Below are 17,627 nucleotides of genomic sequence, written 5' to 3'. Positions count from 1 at the left end.
ATCATCCCTGTTGTTTGGTTCATGGGGCACGGGGCACTCCGTGTCCTGCTTCCCCGATGTTGATGCAGCAGCCACCCTTGGGAGCTAGTGTGTGTTTCTGAATCTCAGTGTGCCGTTAGACTCGAAGCCCGGTTTCCGGATAAAACAGGGCGTCAGCTATGAGTTGTGGTATTAAATCCCCACCACCACCACCACCATATATGTTCCAGGATATGACCTGAAGGCACATAAAGCACTCAGTTGAAGCTAAGTGGATCCGGGTGTGGGAGCCAATGCTCCCTCTAAGGTGTGGAGTCCTGTGAGCAGAAATCCTACTTTGTGAGCTACTGGCACTAAAGTGAGCGAGCGATTTGGCTGCTGCATAAATTAGTTTGCTCTGGAGCCCTCCTTCCTGAGCGAAGACAAAAATGTGTGAGCCTGAGGCTAAGAAACTGTGAGCTGGCTCACACTAACTCAGCTTAGAGGGAACACTGGTGGGAGCCCATAAGAGCCTAGTTCGGTGGCCGGTTCAACACAGGGCTAAACTAGATGTGACTGAGTCCTTGTGGCCACCGTGAGGCCAGTGCTGTCATTTCATACTGCAAGGGCCTCATCCTGAATGGTTCGCAGCACAGAGCTCTTCTACCCCCCACCCGTGCCTTTTAAAATACAGGAACTTGGGGGGGGTGGAATACGGCAGTTTTGGCTCTTTATAAGATGCGGACGGGGAAAACAAGAGTGCCTCAGCCTGCTGTACCGCTGGCCTGATCAGGATTGTGCCCTTGTAGCATTTTTAAATGACTTTACAATGGTGGCAGGGTCCTTGTGGGCGGCTGTTCCATCTAGCTTGGTCTGTCGTGGCCAGCTAGATAAGAAGAAGAAGAAGAGGAGGAGGAGATTGGATTTATCCCCCGCCCTTCACTACCCAAAGGAGTCTCAGAGCGGCTTACAAACTCCTTTCCCTTCCCCCTCCCCACCACAGACACCCTGTGAGGTGGGTGGGGCTGAGAGAGCTCTCTCGAGGACTGCTCCTGAGAGACCAGCTCTGACAGAACTTGTGACTGACCCAAGGTCACACCAGCATCTGCATGTGGAGAAGCGGCGAATCAACCCCGGTTCTCCCCGATCAGAGTCCGCGCTTCTAACCACGACACTGAAGTGGCCTGTAAGCCAGGCACAGAAGCCAGGCTCTCCCCGTTGTGGCCTCCCAGCACTGACATTCGGAGGGTTTCTGCCTCTAACCACGAAGGTCCTGTCAATAGTCATATGGTTTTAAGACTATTTAAATTATTTATTGTTGTCTTTTACTTGTTCTTTAGGCCGCCCTAAAGCGGCCTTGGCTGGGAGGGCGGGGTATAAATTTGATAATAAATAAAATAAAATAAAGAATTTTATTGTTACGGCGCTTAGCCAGCAATATAAAACCATAGGAATAAAAATAAATTACAATGGCCTAATAGTAAAATTTCCAAAATGCAACTAGGTACTAAAAAATAACATTGTACAATCATTTTGGTCACTAAAACCAGACTTAAAATTACACTGCAATAAAACACGGTAAAAGGAAATAAACTAAGATGATTTGGGAACAGTAAAAGTTAAAATCAAATAGTCCTAACCTGAGTGACAACCAGGGCACTGATTGAGCTTTTACAACCAAGGAGCAAAATTTCGCAATCTGATGGAGCGCTGTATGTTCAAGGTTAAAAAACAAGTTCTCCATCTTATCCTGATCAGAAGTGCCTGCCAAAAAAGGCTCAATGAGTTTTGTGCGCGCCTCTTCAAATAACGGGCACCTTAAGAATACATGCTCCTGAGATTCGATCTCCCCCAACGCGCACATACATAACCTCTCTGTTCGGGGTAATTTTTTAAATTTGCCCTCAAGAACTGCAGAAGGTAAGGCAGAGCATCTAGCCAAAGTGTAAGCCCTTCTGAGTTTGCGGGACTCCAGAACATCTAAATATGGGGCCTGCACAACAATGTATTTATTACTAGTTGGCGCTATAAAAGTTGGAGACACCTGTAGATCTAGTTGGCGTTCGGTGTCCTTGATCCTCTGCTTAATTTCTAACTTAGCTCGGTCACCACCCATTTCCAAAAGCGCTTGAGGAGAATACCCCAAGAGTGAAATTTTTCGCTTAACAGCGACCAGCCATTCAGATTCAAAGGGATCAGTCAGAATCAGAGGCACTAGTCCACACGGATTTAAATTTATCTTCAACCAATAGAAGATGGAGTGTAAGGCAATCATGGCTTCGACCTTCAGCATGCCCATCTCTAGCCTTACCATTGCATTAGATACGCATCTAGGAACTTGAAGCACTGCTCTTAAAAACTTCGATTGAACTAGCTCCAAGGGGGCATAGCTAGAGGAAGGCGCTCCAAGCAGCGTACCATAAAGCATCTGGGCAAGTGTTTTAGCCTTAAAAAGTTTTATAGCTGCTGGTACAAAGTATCCCCCTTGGGATCTGAAAAACTTAAGTATACCGTGAGAGGATTTTTCACCCGAGCATGCTGCTGCCTGGCTATGGGCAGTCTTAGATCCAGAGGCTTGGATGATCATGCCTAGGTAGCGAAAACTAGCTACCTGTTCAAGATTCTGGCCGTTTACACTCCACTTTCTTAATTTGGGTCTCCTGCCAAAGGCCATCACCTTTGTCTTCGCATAGTTAATATCCAGCTCCTGATCACTGCAATAGCTAGCGAACTTCTTAAGTGCCCTTCTCAATCCAATTGGGGTTCTAGAAAGAATAACCGCATCATCGGCATATAAAAGTATAGTAATGGAGCGCTGAGCCAGTTTAGGAGGGTGAAAATCTACATCATTTAGATATCCAGCAACTTCATTGAGGTAAAAGTTAAAAAGCGCAGGAGCTAGCATACATCCTTGCCTATATCCTTGCATATCCTCTATGATTGTATCCCATCCCCTTTTCAAGCCAGCTGAGCTGGTGGCCGTGGCTGCGTCCTCTGGCAGAGAATGTGACAGGCTTATTCCTCTTGAAGAAGTACTTCCTTTGGTCTGTCCTGAGTGGGACCGCCCATCGGCTTCCTTAGGAGCCTGCCTAGGAATGGCATGTATGTGTCCTTGAGTTGGTACAAGAAGGATGGGCTATAAAGGAATAGCACAGGTGCGCAGCTGTCGGCAGGCGAATGCTGCAGGCTCCTCATCTGACCTAGAAAGGTAGTCCTTGTCTCCACCACCACCCCTTCAGTGACTGCAAAACGTACCTGAAGAAGTGAGCCGCAAATTCTGTTAGTCTTTAAGGTGCTACTGGACTCTTCTATACTGCCACAGACGGACTAACACAGCTGCCTGTCTTCTTGCAAAATTTATGGTGTTGATTGTTGCGCTGTGCAATTATGCCTTTCTGTAGAACTTCCTGAACCACTTCCAAGCCGCGAAAGAAGCCCTGAGCGCAGCCACGGCCCAGGCGGCAGAAAAGGCCGCGTCCAGCATGAAGGACTTTGCCCAGAAGAGCTTCCGCCTCTCCATGGACATCAACCTGAAAGCGCCGGTGATCATTGTCCCTCAGTCGTCCGTCTCGCACAATGTCTTGGTGGCGGATCTCGGCTTGATCACGGTGAAGAATGAATTTAAGCTGGTCTCCGGGGGAGAATCTGCTCTCCCCCCAGTGATTGACAAGTTGGATGTACAGCTCACTCACTTGAAGCTCTCCAGGTATGAGCAAGCAACTGATTACCTTTATTGCCAGATGACAGAGGCTGGGCGTTATGTCTCTGCATGCTGTCCCAGTGCCAGACCCATAGCCAGGATTTTGTGGCTTGTGGGGCAAATGTTTTTCTAGTGGGGTTGAAGTTCTCAGTGCAGAAAGAAAAGCCATTTGGCCAATAGAAAGCTGTTAACCAGGAGAGATCTCTAAATTGCAAGCTGTCAACCACTTTGGATGACAGTTCTTAGCTGCTGCAAGTTAATCCCTTCTGCCAGCCTAAGCAACAATCCTGAGAATAAGCTGGCAGGTGGAAGTGAGGACTTCTATAGTCAAGAAAGCCAACACTTGGGCAGGAAAACTCTCTTCAAGGAGACCAGTTTCTTGACACAGAGTTAGAAGGGATCCTAGAGGTCACTTACTCCAACCCCCTTGCTCAGTGCATGAATTAGTCAACTACAGCACCCCATTCTACTTCAAGGAGCACACACCTTTAAAAAAATGTTTAAAATGATTGAAACAAGAATTTACAGGAGAAAATTCTTGTGGGGCTGTGCCTTTAAGAAAGGGTGCGGAGCCCCAAAAGCCCCACCGTAGCGACAGGCCTGGTCTTCTCACTGAGCCGTAGCCCTAGAGAACACCTTCCTTTTATATAAGTCTTGGGCTCCTTCCAAGAGGAAAGCATCGCCACGCCCCCGGCCTTAATCACACAATGCTGTGACTCTTGAGTGGGCAGGCAGCCTTTCATTGGACTTTCCTCCCGAGTGGATTCGAGGCTAATGCTGCCGTGCCCCCCGGGGTGTGGGGTGCTGAGAGCAAGTCTCAGGATGTGGTTAGAGCGCTAGGCTGGTCCTGGGAGAACCCTGCTCAGCACGAAAACTCCCCGGGTGACCTTGGGTCACTCGCTATCACCCAACCTTCCCTACTTCACAAGGTTGTTGTGACGGCAAAAGTGTGGAGGGGAGAGCCATATATTTATTTATTTTTAATGTATATATTTGGATTTATATCCCGCCCTCCCAGCCTAGGCCGGCTTGGGGCGGCTTACAAACAGAATAAAACACGCACATAAATTAAAATTAAATTAAATAGTCCTATTGAGCGGTGGCTCAAGTAGTTAAGAGGCTGAACTACAGGCTGTGGAAGGTTGGTAGTTCAGCAGTTCGAGACCCGAGTGTGCCCCATGACAGAGTGAGCTCCCGTCTCTAGTTCCAACTCCTGCCAACCTAGCAGTTCGAAAGCTAGAAATTGCAAGTAGATAAATAGGTACCACTTCGGTGGGAAGGTAACAGCGTTCTGTGCGCCTTGGTGTTTAGTCATGCCAGCCACATGACCACGGAAACGTCTTCGGACCGCGCTGGCTCTTCAGCTTTGAAACGGAGATGAGCACCGCAACCCTAGAGTCGGATTCGACTGGCTTTCGAGCAAGGGAACCTTTACCTTTACCTAAAATCAGATAAAACATATCAGCATTTAAAAGTGCTCACAACTAATAACACTAATAGGCTGTAATCAGACACATGAAATAATCCACTTTCAATGCACTTTCCGACTGGATTTTTACTATGTGAACTGGCAAAATCTAATTCAAAAGTGGATTGAAAATGGATTATTTAGTGTGTGTGATCGCAGCCATAGATTATTAAATGATGGTGGTTGGCCTCCAGTCTTACATTGTAGTGGTCAGCCCACTGACCTAATCTTTTTGTGGCCAGCACAGGCTGTTCTGGTGGTTTCAGGGGACAGGGTTCCCTATCGGGGGCAGCTGTTCATTAAAGGCCTGGCGGAAGAGCTCCGTCTTGCAGGCCCTGCAGAACTGCATAAGGTCCTGCAGGGCCCTGATCTCCTCTGGGAGCTCATTCCACCAGAAAGGAGCTGCCAGAAAGGAGAAAGCCCTGGCCTTGGTAATAGCCAGCCTGGCCTCCCTGGGATCGGGAAGGGCCAGTCGATGCTGTGACCCTGATCGCAGTGCTCTCTGGGGAACGTACGGGGAAATATGTTACCCTGAGCTCTTTAGAGGAAGGGTGAGATAAAAATATATAATAAATACTCTTTGGAGAAGGCTTTGGAGCTCACGAAGTCTGGTTTAGACCAAGAACCGGTTCTTCAGTAAAGCGGCCACTTGACTGAAACTTGGAAAATGTAATTGTGGAAGGTCCCAGGTTCAGGTCATCTGTAAAATGATGTTGTTGAGCTGGAGCAAAGCTGCCCGATGGGCCTTTGGAAAAACCGCTGTCCGTCCCGTGAGAGAGGAACTTCGCAAACAGCGGCTTCGTATCCTGTAACACATTGACTTGCATTCCTCAGGACGATAGCAGCCAGTGGTTCCCAGCCCGACGTTGAAATTCTGCAGCCTGTAAACCTGCTGTTGTCAGTCCAGAGAAATCTGGCAGCCGCTTGGTATCCAGAGATTCCGGGGGTTGCAGTCAAAGGAGATTTGAAGAGTATGCAGGTGAGACGTTTTGTTATCGATCTGTGTCCTGAATGGCGATCCAGCACAGTGCAGGAAAGCTTTTCTGTCACAGCAGGACTCTGGGGCATGACGGGTGATCGGTCTGGTTGCTTAGTTGATGTCTCTTGTCTTGAAAACCCTCGGGCTTGCCATAAATCAGCTAGGACTTGACAGCGGGGGGAAAAAATCTAATTGAAGGCTGTTTCATCTAAGATACTGTGCTGGAAGTGGATACATCTTCAACTGTTGCGTTATACAGCCAGAAACCGTTCCTATGGTTGTAAGAGTCCTTTTCCTTGTCACTGTGATCTCAGGAATTATTACACACACACACACACACATACACACACATATGAAAACACATCACTTGGCTCATGTAAAGGAACAAATGAAGACTGTTTTCTTGCATGTCTTGTGCAAACTAATCCTGGGGTGATTGTACACGGGAGAAGTTTCCAGGCTCTGTTACCTTTCAGTTTCCTGCTTCCTCACAATTTGAGGAGGGCCGTGGACAACTGTGGGAAGCCGCCGTGTTAGCTGAGGGAAGTTATTGAAGTGGTTCTTTTTGCTTTTTTAAAAATGGACCTCCTGGGAATGAATAATGGATTTGAATGCTTTACAGATAGCTCTCAGTCAAGATGACTTAACTCTGCTGATGAAAATCTTGCTGGAAAATCTTGGGGAAGCTGCTGCACAATCAAGAGTGACCCATCCAGCCACACCGGCGAGCCCAATGTTAAAAAGGGGCAAAATCGAGGCTGAAGCTGGTGTTCGTGAAGGTATGTTCTTCTTTCCCCAAAGCTGAGCTAAAGCCTTCGACAACATACTGAGCTAAATCTCATTATAGTTTTGATTAAAATGTTTGGTCGTTCTCTCAAGCGGAGTATTTGGCTGCAAGTTATTAAATGGCAACAGGTTTGGCAGCTGAATGACTAATTCAGATATGAGCGCTATTCAGATACCATGAACAAACTGCGTTTTTTGTGTGATGTAGCCGAGCCTGGATTCCTTGAGTTCACATGGCTTTATGCTGGCTTGGAATTATGGCTATTGTAAAAGGGGGAAAAAAGAAGAATCTGATATGGGGGGGGGAAATGGATGACTTTCTAAACTAGCTATGTCTTGTATCCCAGCTCACTTCATAAGGGAGCAAATGTAAAGAAAACAGGTTTTGAGAGTCTGACCCACAGATCAAGCAGTCAACAAGACTTGCACAGAAAATGCTTTTATATTATGGCCAACAAGCACCACAACACAATAAACAAATTCCTTCAAATCGTAAGAAAATCCTGGTGTAAAAGTACATCATCAATGTCGTCTCCAGATTATATAACGTTTCAAAATTGGATCTTCCTCAGGAAATATTAGAGTAGTACAAAAGCTCTCCTGCTCATAAAGTGCTTTACAAAAAGTCGTGAAAGATAATACATTCAGAAAGGACGCTGATCCCCATAAATATTCAGGCTTGTAGCCGCCCCCCCCCCCCCCCTGTGGTACAACTGCACAACAACAATCCTCAAGGCCCGAGCTTATTAGACCTTTTTTCCCCCTTTTCTTAATTCACTATTTAGCTGGCCAAAAGCAAAGGCATTTTTTCCCTTTCTTCTCAAGGCTTCACAAACCTGGTTGTCATCGATATTGTAGAGAATGACAGAAAGCGACTCAAAGTCAAAGTCAAAATCGAACATGAGGGCTGCAGTTTCTGTAGGTTGTAATTTACTAAGATCCCTCTGTCCCGAAGAGACGGCGGTATCTGAAATATTTGGAATGAAAAGAAACGCTTGAAATAAGTAATCGGCAATAAGAGCAAGAATGCCCATTTAAGCTGCATTCAGACATGACAAATACACCTTTGGACGCATGTGCAAGCTTCTTCCTTTTCTGTTCCTTATGAAGTGATACAAGACAAACGTGGACAATCACAACCTAATCAGAAAACAAATGTAAAGAAAACAGTCGTGAGAGTCTGGCCCACAGATCAAGCAGTCAACAAGACTTGCTAAGAAGATGCTTTCTGTATATTATGGCCAACAAGCACCACAACACAATAAACAAATTCCTTCAAATCGTAAGAAAATCCTGGTGTAAAAGTACATCATCAACGTCGTCTCCAGATTATGGGAACTGGATAAACATATGGAGCAGAGGTCCATCAGTGGCTATGAGCCACAAGGTAGAGATAGGAACCCTCGGACTGGAGCAAGTGATGCTCGGTATTCTTGGTGCTCGGGGGGGAGGCAACAGTGGGAGGGCTTCTGGCCCCACTGCTGGACCTCCTGATGGGGCACCTGGTATTTTTGGCCACTGTTGGACTGGATGGGCCACAGAGTGTTAGACTGGATGGGCCTTTGGCCTGATTAGCACTGGCTTCTCTTTTGTTATTATAGGAACTCTCAGTCTGGGGCAAGGGATGCTCTGTCTTCTTGGTGCCGGGGGGGGGCAGTGGGAGGGCTTCTAGTGTCCTGGCCCCACTGCTGGACCTCCTGATGGCCCCTGGTATTTTTGGCCACTGTGTATTGGACCCAGAGTGTTGGACTGGATGGGCCATTGGAGTGTTAAACTGCAGTGTTAAAATCTTACGAGCTGTGTTTCTGCTTGGAGGTTTATTTTTGGGAAATATTTTAGTCGAGCGCAAGACTTATGAGGAATTGGGGCTTCTCTCCGACCCAAATCTCCCAACTCCTTTAATGGGCTGATTTCCCATCTTCCTCTCAGCCTCCCCTCACCCCCAGCTGATGCCCAGGTTTTCTCATCTTTTGGAAGGACAATAATGATTTTCATTTCAGGCTGGGATCTTGGCAAGGGCATGTCTTTTTAAAAATAAAATTCACAAATGGATTCCCCTTCCCAGAACATCAACTGAACGTGCAGAAATCCCATTCTTCTCTCTGTGGGTCTTTTTGTTCCTTGTGTGATAGGCCCGTTCCCATGAACATGTTTGGGGCTCATGAGGAATCTACAGCATGGGGGTTGGGGGGGTAGAATAATCAGTTTGGAAATCCCCCCCCCAATATATACATACTCAATTTTTTCTTCTGTTGGATTTTATAAGCTCTTTGAGGCATGCAGAGGGCAATAACTTCATCTCTTTCCCCCCGCCCTGCCCTGCCCTGCCCTGCCCTGCCTCACTTTCCCTAAGCAAACTCTCAGGTTCTTTCAGCATCCCCTGCTTCCTGAAGCATGCTCCGACCTCCTCAGGGAACTTTTGGGTGTTTGTTTTGTTAGTTTACAGAGTCTTTGCCTATTAGGAGAATTCCCCAGCTGTGCAAAACCCCATCCGCTTAACTAAATCGCAGTTAGTTTAAATAGTGATCATTCAGAGCTCTCTTTGCTTTCCTGTGTGCTTCGCTAGATGGGCTGTCGATGCACTTTCAAGCCTTCCAGTTTCTGTGCATAATCATTCCCCCCCCGGCCACTTTCATATATTTTGTAGAAATCCACGCTTTCGCTCCACGATAATAGTTTGCGTCTCGGAGAACTCAGGCTGGACCTTATGAAATCAGCAGGGAAAATGTTTTCGGATGGCTCCATGGATGTTAACACGACGCTGAAAAAATGTACCCTGGACGATCTCAGAGAAGGGATCCAGAGAGCTACATCCAGGTTAGCTCTTTTTCTATGGAATTAAAGACTTTCAGTTTAAAATGCTGCCAACTGCTGGGCATCCAGTTGGTCTGCAGTGCCAGCAGAATGACATAGACTCTGATGACATCCTGCAAGCTTTTCTTCTGGTGAAAGCAGGATGGGGGGGGGGTGCCCTTTCTGACCGTGGGACCCATGTAGACAAAAGCCACATGCGAAAGTGGCTACAGAAGAGGAATCAAAAGAGATGGGGCAGACTTTAATGATGCAACTAGAATGATAAAAGGGTTGGAAAACTTTCCCTGTGAAGAACAGTTAAAGTGCTTGGGGCTCTTTAGCTGGGAGAAAATATGACTGAGGGGTGACGCGATCGAGTTTTACAAGATTATGCATGGGATGGAGCAGGTGGAGAAAGAGGTACTTTTCTCCCTTTCTCACAATACAAGAACTCGTGGGCATGCAATGAAATTGCTGAGCCGTTGGGTTAGAATGGATAAAAGAAAGTACTTCGCCCAAAGAGTGATTAACACATGGAATTCACTGCCACAGGAGGTGGCGGCGGCTACAAGCATGGACGGCTTCAAGAGGGAATTGGATAAACATATGGAGCAGAGGTCCATCAGTGGCTATTAGCCACAAGGTATAGATAGGAACTCTCGGTCTGGGGCAAGGGATGCTCTGTATTCTTGGTGCTTGGAGGGGGGGGGCAACATTGGGAGGACTCCTAGTGTCCTGGCCCCACTGCTGGACCTCCTGATGGCCCCTGGTATTTTTGGCCACTGTGTGACCCAGAGTGTTGGACTGGATGGGCCATTGGTCTCATCCAACCTTGGCTTCTCTTATGTTCTTATGTCTGGGGCATTGATGCTCTGTATTCTTGGTGCTTGGGGGGGGGGGACAGTGGGAGGGCTTCTAATATCCTGACGTCACCTGGTATTTCTGGCCACTGTGTGACACAGAGTTTTGGGCTGGAGGGGCCATTGGCCTGATCCAACACTGGCTTCTTTCATGATGCATGAGAAGATCTGCACTTGCAGTTGTATTGCCAAGTTGCCTCGTATAGCAAAATAATTTTGAACTGTGATGAGTATTAATGTTCTCTTTAGACAGGTGTCAAAGAGTTCCCTGCAGATTGCATATTTTGCAGACCGCTAAATAACACCCAATTTAGCAAGTTCATTTCTAAATCCCGTTAGCTGATCTTGGCCTTCGTGTAGTTTACCACCAGTGTTTAAGCTGAGTTAGTGTGACCTTGCTCACAGTTTTTTAGCCTCCGGTTCACACATTTTTGTCGCAGCTCAGGAAGGATGGCTCCAGAGCAAAGGAATTCATGCAGTAGCCAAATGGCTCGCTCACAACTTTGATGCCAGTCACTCACAAAGTAGAACTTTTGCTCACAAGACCCACAGCTTAGAGGGAGCACTGCTTACCACGTGTGTTTTTTTTACCCCCCACTAGGATGATAGATAAGAAGGATGACCAAAGCAATAATGTCATGATTAGAATCGACTACAAGCAAGACAGAAGTGGGAGCAACGTTGTGGCCGTCCTGGACAAGCTTTACTTGTGCGCCAGCATAGAGTTCCTACTGACAGTAGCGGAATTCTTCCTCAACTCTGTGCCCGCGGACTCTCCCGAGGGGCCTGCCCAGATCCATTTGAAGCACCCGGTGCCTGGGAAGCTTCGGCCGGGAAAAGGTCAGCAGAGAGGTGCCCGGCGCAGCAGGCCCTCCCTGAACTGGCCTGATGTAATCCCGGATTGGTCACCATCCAACGCAGAGTCAGTAGCGCTTAATCCTGTTCACTTTGGATTAAGCCTGCGTTGGGACTGCAGCCAGGGTGTGCCAGGTGTCATCTGGACTATTCATCCATGTCGGGAGAGTACAGTGGATTGTAATCAGAATCTAGTGGAGAATTTTTAAAGCAAGGGCAATACAGACTCTTACGGTCTCTCCCGTATCAGCCTGTGCACTGCCCGGTCGCTTTAGGGTTGCCAGGTCTCTTCAAGACGCTGGTGGGGGGAGGTGCTCCGGGAGCCAGAAGTGTTGCCCCCGACGTGCCAGTGTCACTGGAAGTAACGTCGCGCGTCACCCGGAAATGACGTAGGTACATCGGGGGTGTTAGAGTTAGCCTTAGAGTTTTACCCAAAATCCAGAGCGTCCCCCCCCCCATGTCACTGATGTGCCTATGTCGTCAGTTTGGGGTAGTGGCGAAATGCGCGGACTCTACTCTGGGAGAACCAGGTTTGATTCCCCACTCCTCCACTTGCAGCTGATTCCACACTCCTCCGACTCACCTTGGGCAAGCCATAGTTCTGATCAGGTCAGCAGAGAGCTGCCCAGCGCAGCAGGCCCTCCCTGAACTGGCTTGATGTAATCCCAGATTGGTCACCGTCCAATGCAGAGTCAGTGGCGCTTAATCCTGTTCACTTTGGATTAAGCCACCAGCCTCACAGGGTGTCTGTTGTGGGGAGGGGAAGGGAAAGGAGTTTGTCAGCCCCTCTGAGACTCCTTTGAGTAGTGAAGCGTGGGGTAGAAATCCAATCTCTTCTTCTTCTTCTCCATCTTCTTCTTCTGGGTGGCATCGGCACGTCGTCTGACATGGCTGGGGGGGGGGATTTCCTCCCGCCGGTTAGCTGTCCAGTGTTGTGCAAGAGCCCACAAAAGCGGGGAAATCCCCCACCCACCCCCGAACTGGGGAATGGCAACCCTAGGTCGCTTTCGCCTCGAGTGTTCTCTCAGTTAAGTCTGTAAGAGTGTCTGTTCCCTTGACTCCGGCCTTCTCTGTAGTAGCCCCAACACTGTGGAATGGCTGCCCGGAAGGAAGGGGATGGTTGGGCCCTCTCTTCATTGGAGCGAGTATGTCTAGGGCTGCCAGCCCCAGGTTGGGAAATCCCTGGAGGTTTGGGGGGTGGAGCCTGAGGAGGGCGTGGTTTGGAGAGGGGAGGGAACTTTGATGGGGTGTGATGCCACAGAGCCCGCCTTTCAAAGCGGCCCTTTTCTCCAGGGGAACCTGATCTCTGTCGCCTGGAGATTAGTTGTGATCCTGGGAGATCTCCAGCCACCAACTGGAGGTTGGCAACCCCATGTTATATCTGACATTTTAAAAAAAATTCCTCCCCCCCCCCTATTTTATTTAATTTTACATTTATACATCATATCTTCGGTTTACATTTTTTATTCTTGTGAGTCTTATCTACTTTCATTATCTAGCCATATATAAAACATTTTCCATCTGTGTTCAAATATTTCTTTACTTTTGTCTTGTAACCTTACACTTAATCTATCCATTTCAGCTACCAATAACATTTTATCTATTACCTCTTTTTTTGAAGGTACATTCTCCTCCTCCCACATTTTAGCTAGTAATAATCTCGCAGCCAGATTCAGTAATACAGATAAATATGTAATTAAAATGGTCTTTTTTGACAGGCCGACCTTAGATTTTTCTTGGACATTTATTTAGACAGACAGACACTGATCTTTGTTTTATATGTGTGCGTATGCGTGTGTGTGTGTGTGCACCTGGAAGTCATGACGACCTCTGGTGACTGACCCCTGCCGGGGGCCTGGAGGGTATTCAGGGATTCTATAGCGATGCCCCCTGCTTTGTCGCTCTGTACCATTCTAGGTTTAAATTGCCCACTTCTGGCAAAAATGGTCCGTCTCTATTACTGGGGCAGGTTCAGCTTTGAGACCTCAGACCAGGACCGTGGCAAAGGCTGTCATATCACCTGCCGGGCAGCTGTTCCGCGCGTCCAGAAAGGCGTGCTTTCTGACGATCAGCGCGATGTGTAAAAACAATATTCTGTACCGTTCTAGCCAATGTATACTTTTATTTAGGGGGGGGAGATGGCTGACAACGCACAAAATTTTAACTTCTACAGATGGGACTCCGCGGTCGAGCATGAAGATAAAAGCATGCGTCACGGACCCGGAAATCGTGTTTGTCGCCAACCTGACCAAGGCCGACGCTCCTGCCTTAGCCGCTTCCTTCGAGTGTGACTTCTACCTGTCCGCGGGCCCCCAGACTCAGGACATGTGTGCAGAAGTGAAGGCCCTCAGAGTGCTGGCTTGCCCGTTCCTCCGGAAGAAGGGAGAGAAGAACGTCACAACCGTAAGCTCTTTTGCAGATGTCTACAAGGAGTACAAATCCTCTAGCACGAGAGTGCGCGAGTCGCAAGGCATATGTTTTGGGTTGTGTGTGTGTCTGTGAGCGTGTGTGTGAAGTGCATGTTTTGGCTTGTGTGTGTGTCTGTGAGCGTGTGTGTGAAGTTCCATCAAGTTGCAGCCGACCTGCAGCAACCCCATGGGGTTTTCAAGGCAAGAGGTGCCACCTTCTTTTGATTTCTGGAGACAGTAAAGCTTAAATGCCCCTTTATAATCCTCAGAATGCTTCCTCTCCCCCCCACCCCCAAATCCATGGAAAGGTGGTATAAAACTGTAAAAGCTGGAGGTCCTTTTCAAGCTCCAGCACAGCATTGATTCATCACCGTTTTTGACGGTCTTTAGAAATGTCTGCCATACAAGACTTCGCCTGTTGGCCTAAAACCTTAAGGGAGCCTCATAATATGCTCCCAGATACTTCCCTCCCCCCGCCCCGGGACTTCATAAAGATGCGTGAGTCGACCGTATGAATCTTGAGAATTAAAAGTTTTTTAAAAATTGAGAGCCAGTTTGGCGTGGTGTTTAAGAGCAGTGGACTCTAATCCGGGGAACCGGTTTTGGTCCTCCATTCCCCCACATGCATCTGCTGGTGGTGTGACCTTGGGTCAGTCGCAAGTTCTCTCAGAGCTGTTCTCTCAGGAACAGTCCTCGAAAGAGCTCTCTCAGCCCCACCTACCGCACAGGGTGTCTGTTGTGGGGAGGGGAGGGGAAAGGAGATTGTAAGCCCCTCTGAGACTCCTTTGGGTAGTGAAGGGTGGGGTATAAATCCAACTCTTCTTCTTCCTCCTCTTCTTCTTTCTCTTCTTCTTCCTCCTCTTCCTCCTCCTCCTCTTCCTCTTCTTCTTCTCTTCCTCCACGAGCATGGTTCTCCCTCCTGCAGCAGCCATTCTGTGGTTGGCTCCGCCTCCCATGGCACCGTTTTGTGGTCACTCCCACCACCCTGTGTGAGAGTTCCAAAGGTACCTACTAGCTCAAAAAGGTTGTGGACCCGTACTCTAGGTGAAGCCTTCCTCACTTTCTTTAACAAGCATGATTTTTTACATCATTAAGTAGCATGAAGACAGCACATTTGCTTTCTTAAAACATGGTTATTTTTACACTTTTTCTCTTGTGTTTTCTAAGGTCCTCCAGCCGTGTTCCCTGAAAGCCACAGTACACACTTCCGAAGAACAGAAAGTGTTTGTGATAATGGACGAATTTATCGTAAAGGTCAGTAAACGTTATTGGAGCGCAGTACTATAAGAATTCATTTTTTACCCCTCCTATACTTCCAGAAAATCCTGTTACATTGATTTCAGGTTTCATAGTAGACAGCTGTAGTGTTTTATAAATTAAAAATTCAGGTTTTTTAAAAAAGCGTATTGTTTCCGGGCCATGTTGGGTGGAAAGGCTGCATAAAAACATTTTAAATAATTAAATTTAGTGTATTTCCTAGTACCAGGCCAGTTGTGGTGTACTAAAGCCATACTTTTAATATTATGAGCCATGGAATTCTCTAGTCTGGTGTAGTGGTTAAGTGCGCAGACTGTAATCTGGGAGAACCGGGTTTGATTCCCCTCTCTTCCTCCACTTGTAGCTGCTGGATGACCTTGGGCAAGCCATAGTTCTGTCAGAGCTGTCCTTGAAAAGGAGCAGTTCCTGTCAGAGCTCTCTCAGCCCCACCTCCCTCACAGGGTGTCTGTTGTGGGGAGGGGAAGGGAAAGGAGTTTGTAAGCCGCTCTGAGACTCCTTCGGGTAGTGAAGGGTGGGGTATACTCCAACTCTTCTCTTCATCTTCTCTCTCCTCCTCCTCTTCTTCTCTTCTTCTTCTCTCTTCTTCTCCTCTTCTTCTCTCTTCTTCTTCTCCTATCTTCTTCTTATCTTCTCCTCCTCCTCCTTCTGTGTTTTGCATACACGCATTATAAAGGAGCTCATCAGGGTTTTGTTTCTTTTGAAGGTTTCGCCCATCATTCTCAATACTGTTGTAACCATTATGGCTGCCATGAAACCGAAGCCGAAGGAGGAGGAGTCCGCAATCACAGCTTGTAACGTAGGGAACCTTTGGGACACGAGGTCTATCGACCAGTGCCACTCGTGGTTTCTCGGTGTCGACGCAGCCACAGAAGTCACCGAATCATTCCAAGGAAGTGAGCAGGTTGTGAAACTGCAGCACCTTGATTTCCAGGTGAAGTCCGTCCAGATCACCTTGGAGTGTGGCTCGGGACATCGTACCATCCCCCTCCTGTTAGTGGAGTCCACGTTGGTAGGAAGGGCAAAGAACTGGTCTTCTCTTATGACTGCCCGAGCTGACGTAACATTGGAGGTGCGTACACAGATGAACTAAGCGACAGGATTATTGTGGGCAAACCTTTCTTTGTTCTAAGTTGCAGGATTCTCGGGTCAGGTGTGTGGTGGCTCGAAATCACTCTTGACCTTTATGGATTCTAACCTCTGCATTTTAATATTACACCCCAGGTTCACTACTACAACGAGATTTATGCAGTTTGGGAACCCCTGATCGAGCGGGTTGAGAAGGGGAGTCGTCAGTGGAACTTAAAGTTTAAAGTAAGCAGATATTACTGAAGTGATCATGTGCCCATGTGGCTATTACAGTTTTGTCACCGTCAGAGACTGAGCACCGACCCTTGGTCTGTCCGGGGCCATCCTGTCTCCTCTGTGGAGGTCCACCAGATTGACCTACTGCCTTATCGCTTCAAGTGGAGAAGCTGGGGGTTGAACCTGAGACCTTCTGCATGCCACACAGAGAGCCAGTTTGGTGTAGTGGTTAGGCGCGCGGACTCTAATCCGGGAGAACCAGGTTTGATTCCCCACTCCTCCTCTCCATGCAGCTGCTGGCATGACCTTGGGTCAGTCACAAGTTCTCTCAGAGCTGTTCTCTCAAGAGCAGTCCTCAAGAGAGCTCTCTCAGCCCCACCTGCCTCACAGGGTGTCTGTTGTGGGGAGGGGAAGGGGAAGGAGATGGTAAGGCACTCTGAGACTCCTTCAGCGAGTGAAGGGTGGGGTATAAATCCAGTTTCCTCTTCTTCTTCCTCTTCTTCGTGCACCGATCCCCCTTGCCCACGTTTCTAAAAATGACTGTAGCTGCTCGTAGCAAATGTCATTTTGCGGCAGTGCAGCCGTCATTTATTTTCCGTTCTGTTCAGATGAGCGAGGAGTCCTTGGGCACTTGTGCCCTCCCCCTCAACTGCACGTCTGTGGAGCCGAGGCCAAAAGGCTTGGGACGTTTTTTGCGGTGATGCCCAAACTGAGGTGCTCTAGCAAAGGGCCGTTTTGCTTCCTGCCAACAAACGGGGGATTCTATGCCATCGTTCAGTCCTGCTGTAAAACCCCCGGACTGTAGAAACCTTTTGCCTACAGTAAAAAAAATTAAGCCAGGATGACGGGTGTCTTGAGCTTGGATCAAAAGAAGGCAGTTGAGTTAAACTTAAGAGTGCCCTGAGCTGGATAGCCCGGCCTAGTTCAGTCTTGTCAGGTCTCGGAAGCTCAGCAGGGTCAGTCCTGGTCAGTACTTGGGTGGGGGACCACCGAGGAAGCCCAGGGTTGCTACGCAGAGGCAGGCCACGGCAGACCACCCCTACTTATCTTTTCCCCTTACCTGGGTGGCCCAGGCCAGCCCGATCTCATCCGATCTCAGAAGCTAAGCAAGGTCAGTACTTGGGTGGGGGACCACCACGGAAGCCCAGGGTTGCTACGCAGAGGCAGGCAAGGGCAAAACCACCTCTGGACATCTCTCGTCTTGATCTGTAGGGCCCAGGCTAGCCCGATCTCATCCGAT

General features: G+C 48.2%; 1 protein-coding gene across 1 annotated transcript in view; it reads left to right on the top strand.

Moving 5' to 3' along the window:
- Positions 1 to 17,627, top strand: part of VPS13C (vacuolar protein sorting 13 homolog C (S. cerevisiae)) — a 161,286-nt gene that overhangs the window by 106,744 nt on the left and 36,915 nt on the right. Inside the window, exons 44-53 of the mRNA XM_015420051.1 lie at positions 3,360 to 3,664; positions 5,961 to 6,105; positions 6,728 to 6,884; positions 7,717 to 7,778; positions 9,539 to 9,708; positions 11,146 to 11,384; positions 13,573 to 13,802; positions 14,975 to 15,061; positions 15,789 to 16,154; positions 16,307 to 16,396. Of these exons, the coding sequence (XP_015275537.1) occupies positions 3,360 to 3,664; positions 5,961 to 6,105; positions 6,728 to 6,884; positions 7,717 to 7,778; positions 9,539 to 9,708; positions 11,146 to 11,384; positions 13,573 to 13,802; positions 14,975 to 15,061; positions 15,789 to 16,154; positions 16,307 to 16,396 (1,851 nt within the window). The remainder of the gene's footprint in view (positions 1 to 3,359; positions 3,665 to 5,960; positions 6,106 to 6,727; positions 6,885 to 7,716; positions 7,779 to 9,538; positions 9,709 to 11,145; positions 11,385 to 13,572; positions 13,803 to 14,974; positions 15,062 to 15,788; positions 16,155 to 16,306; positions 16,397 to 17,627) is intronic.

This window comes from Gekko japonicus, unplaced genomic scaffold (genome assembly GCF_001447785.1).
Source record: "Gekko japonicus isolate JY-2015 unplaced genomic scaffold, Gekko_japonicus_V1.1 scaffold369, whole genome shotgun sequence".
In the NCBI taxonomy this organism is placed as follows: domain Eukaryota; kingdom Metazoa; phylum Chordata; class Lepidosauria; order Squamata; family Gekkonidae; genus Gekko; species Gekko japonicus.
The sequence above is the reverse complement of the archived record's forward strand: the minus strand, read 5'-3'. Positions and strand labels throughout refer to the sequence as shown.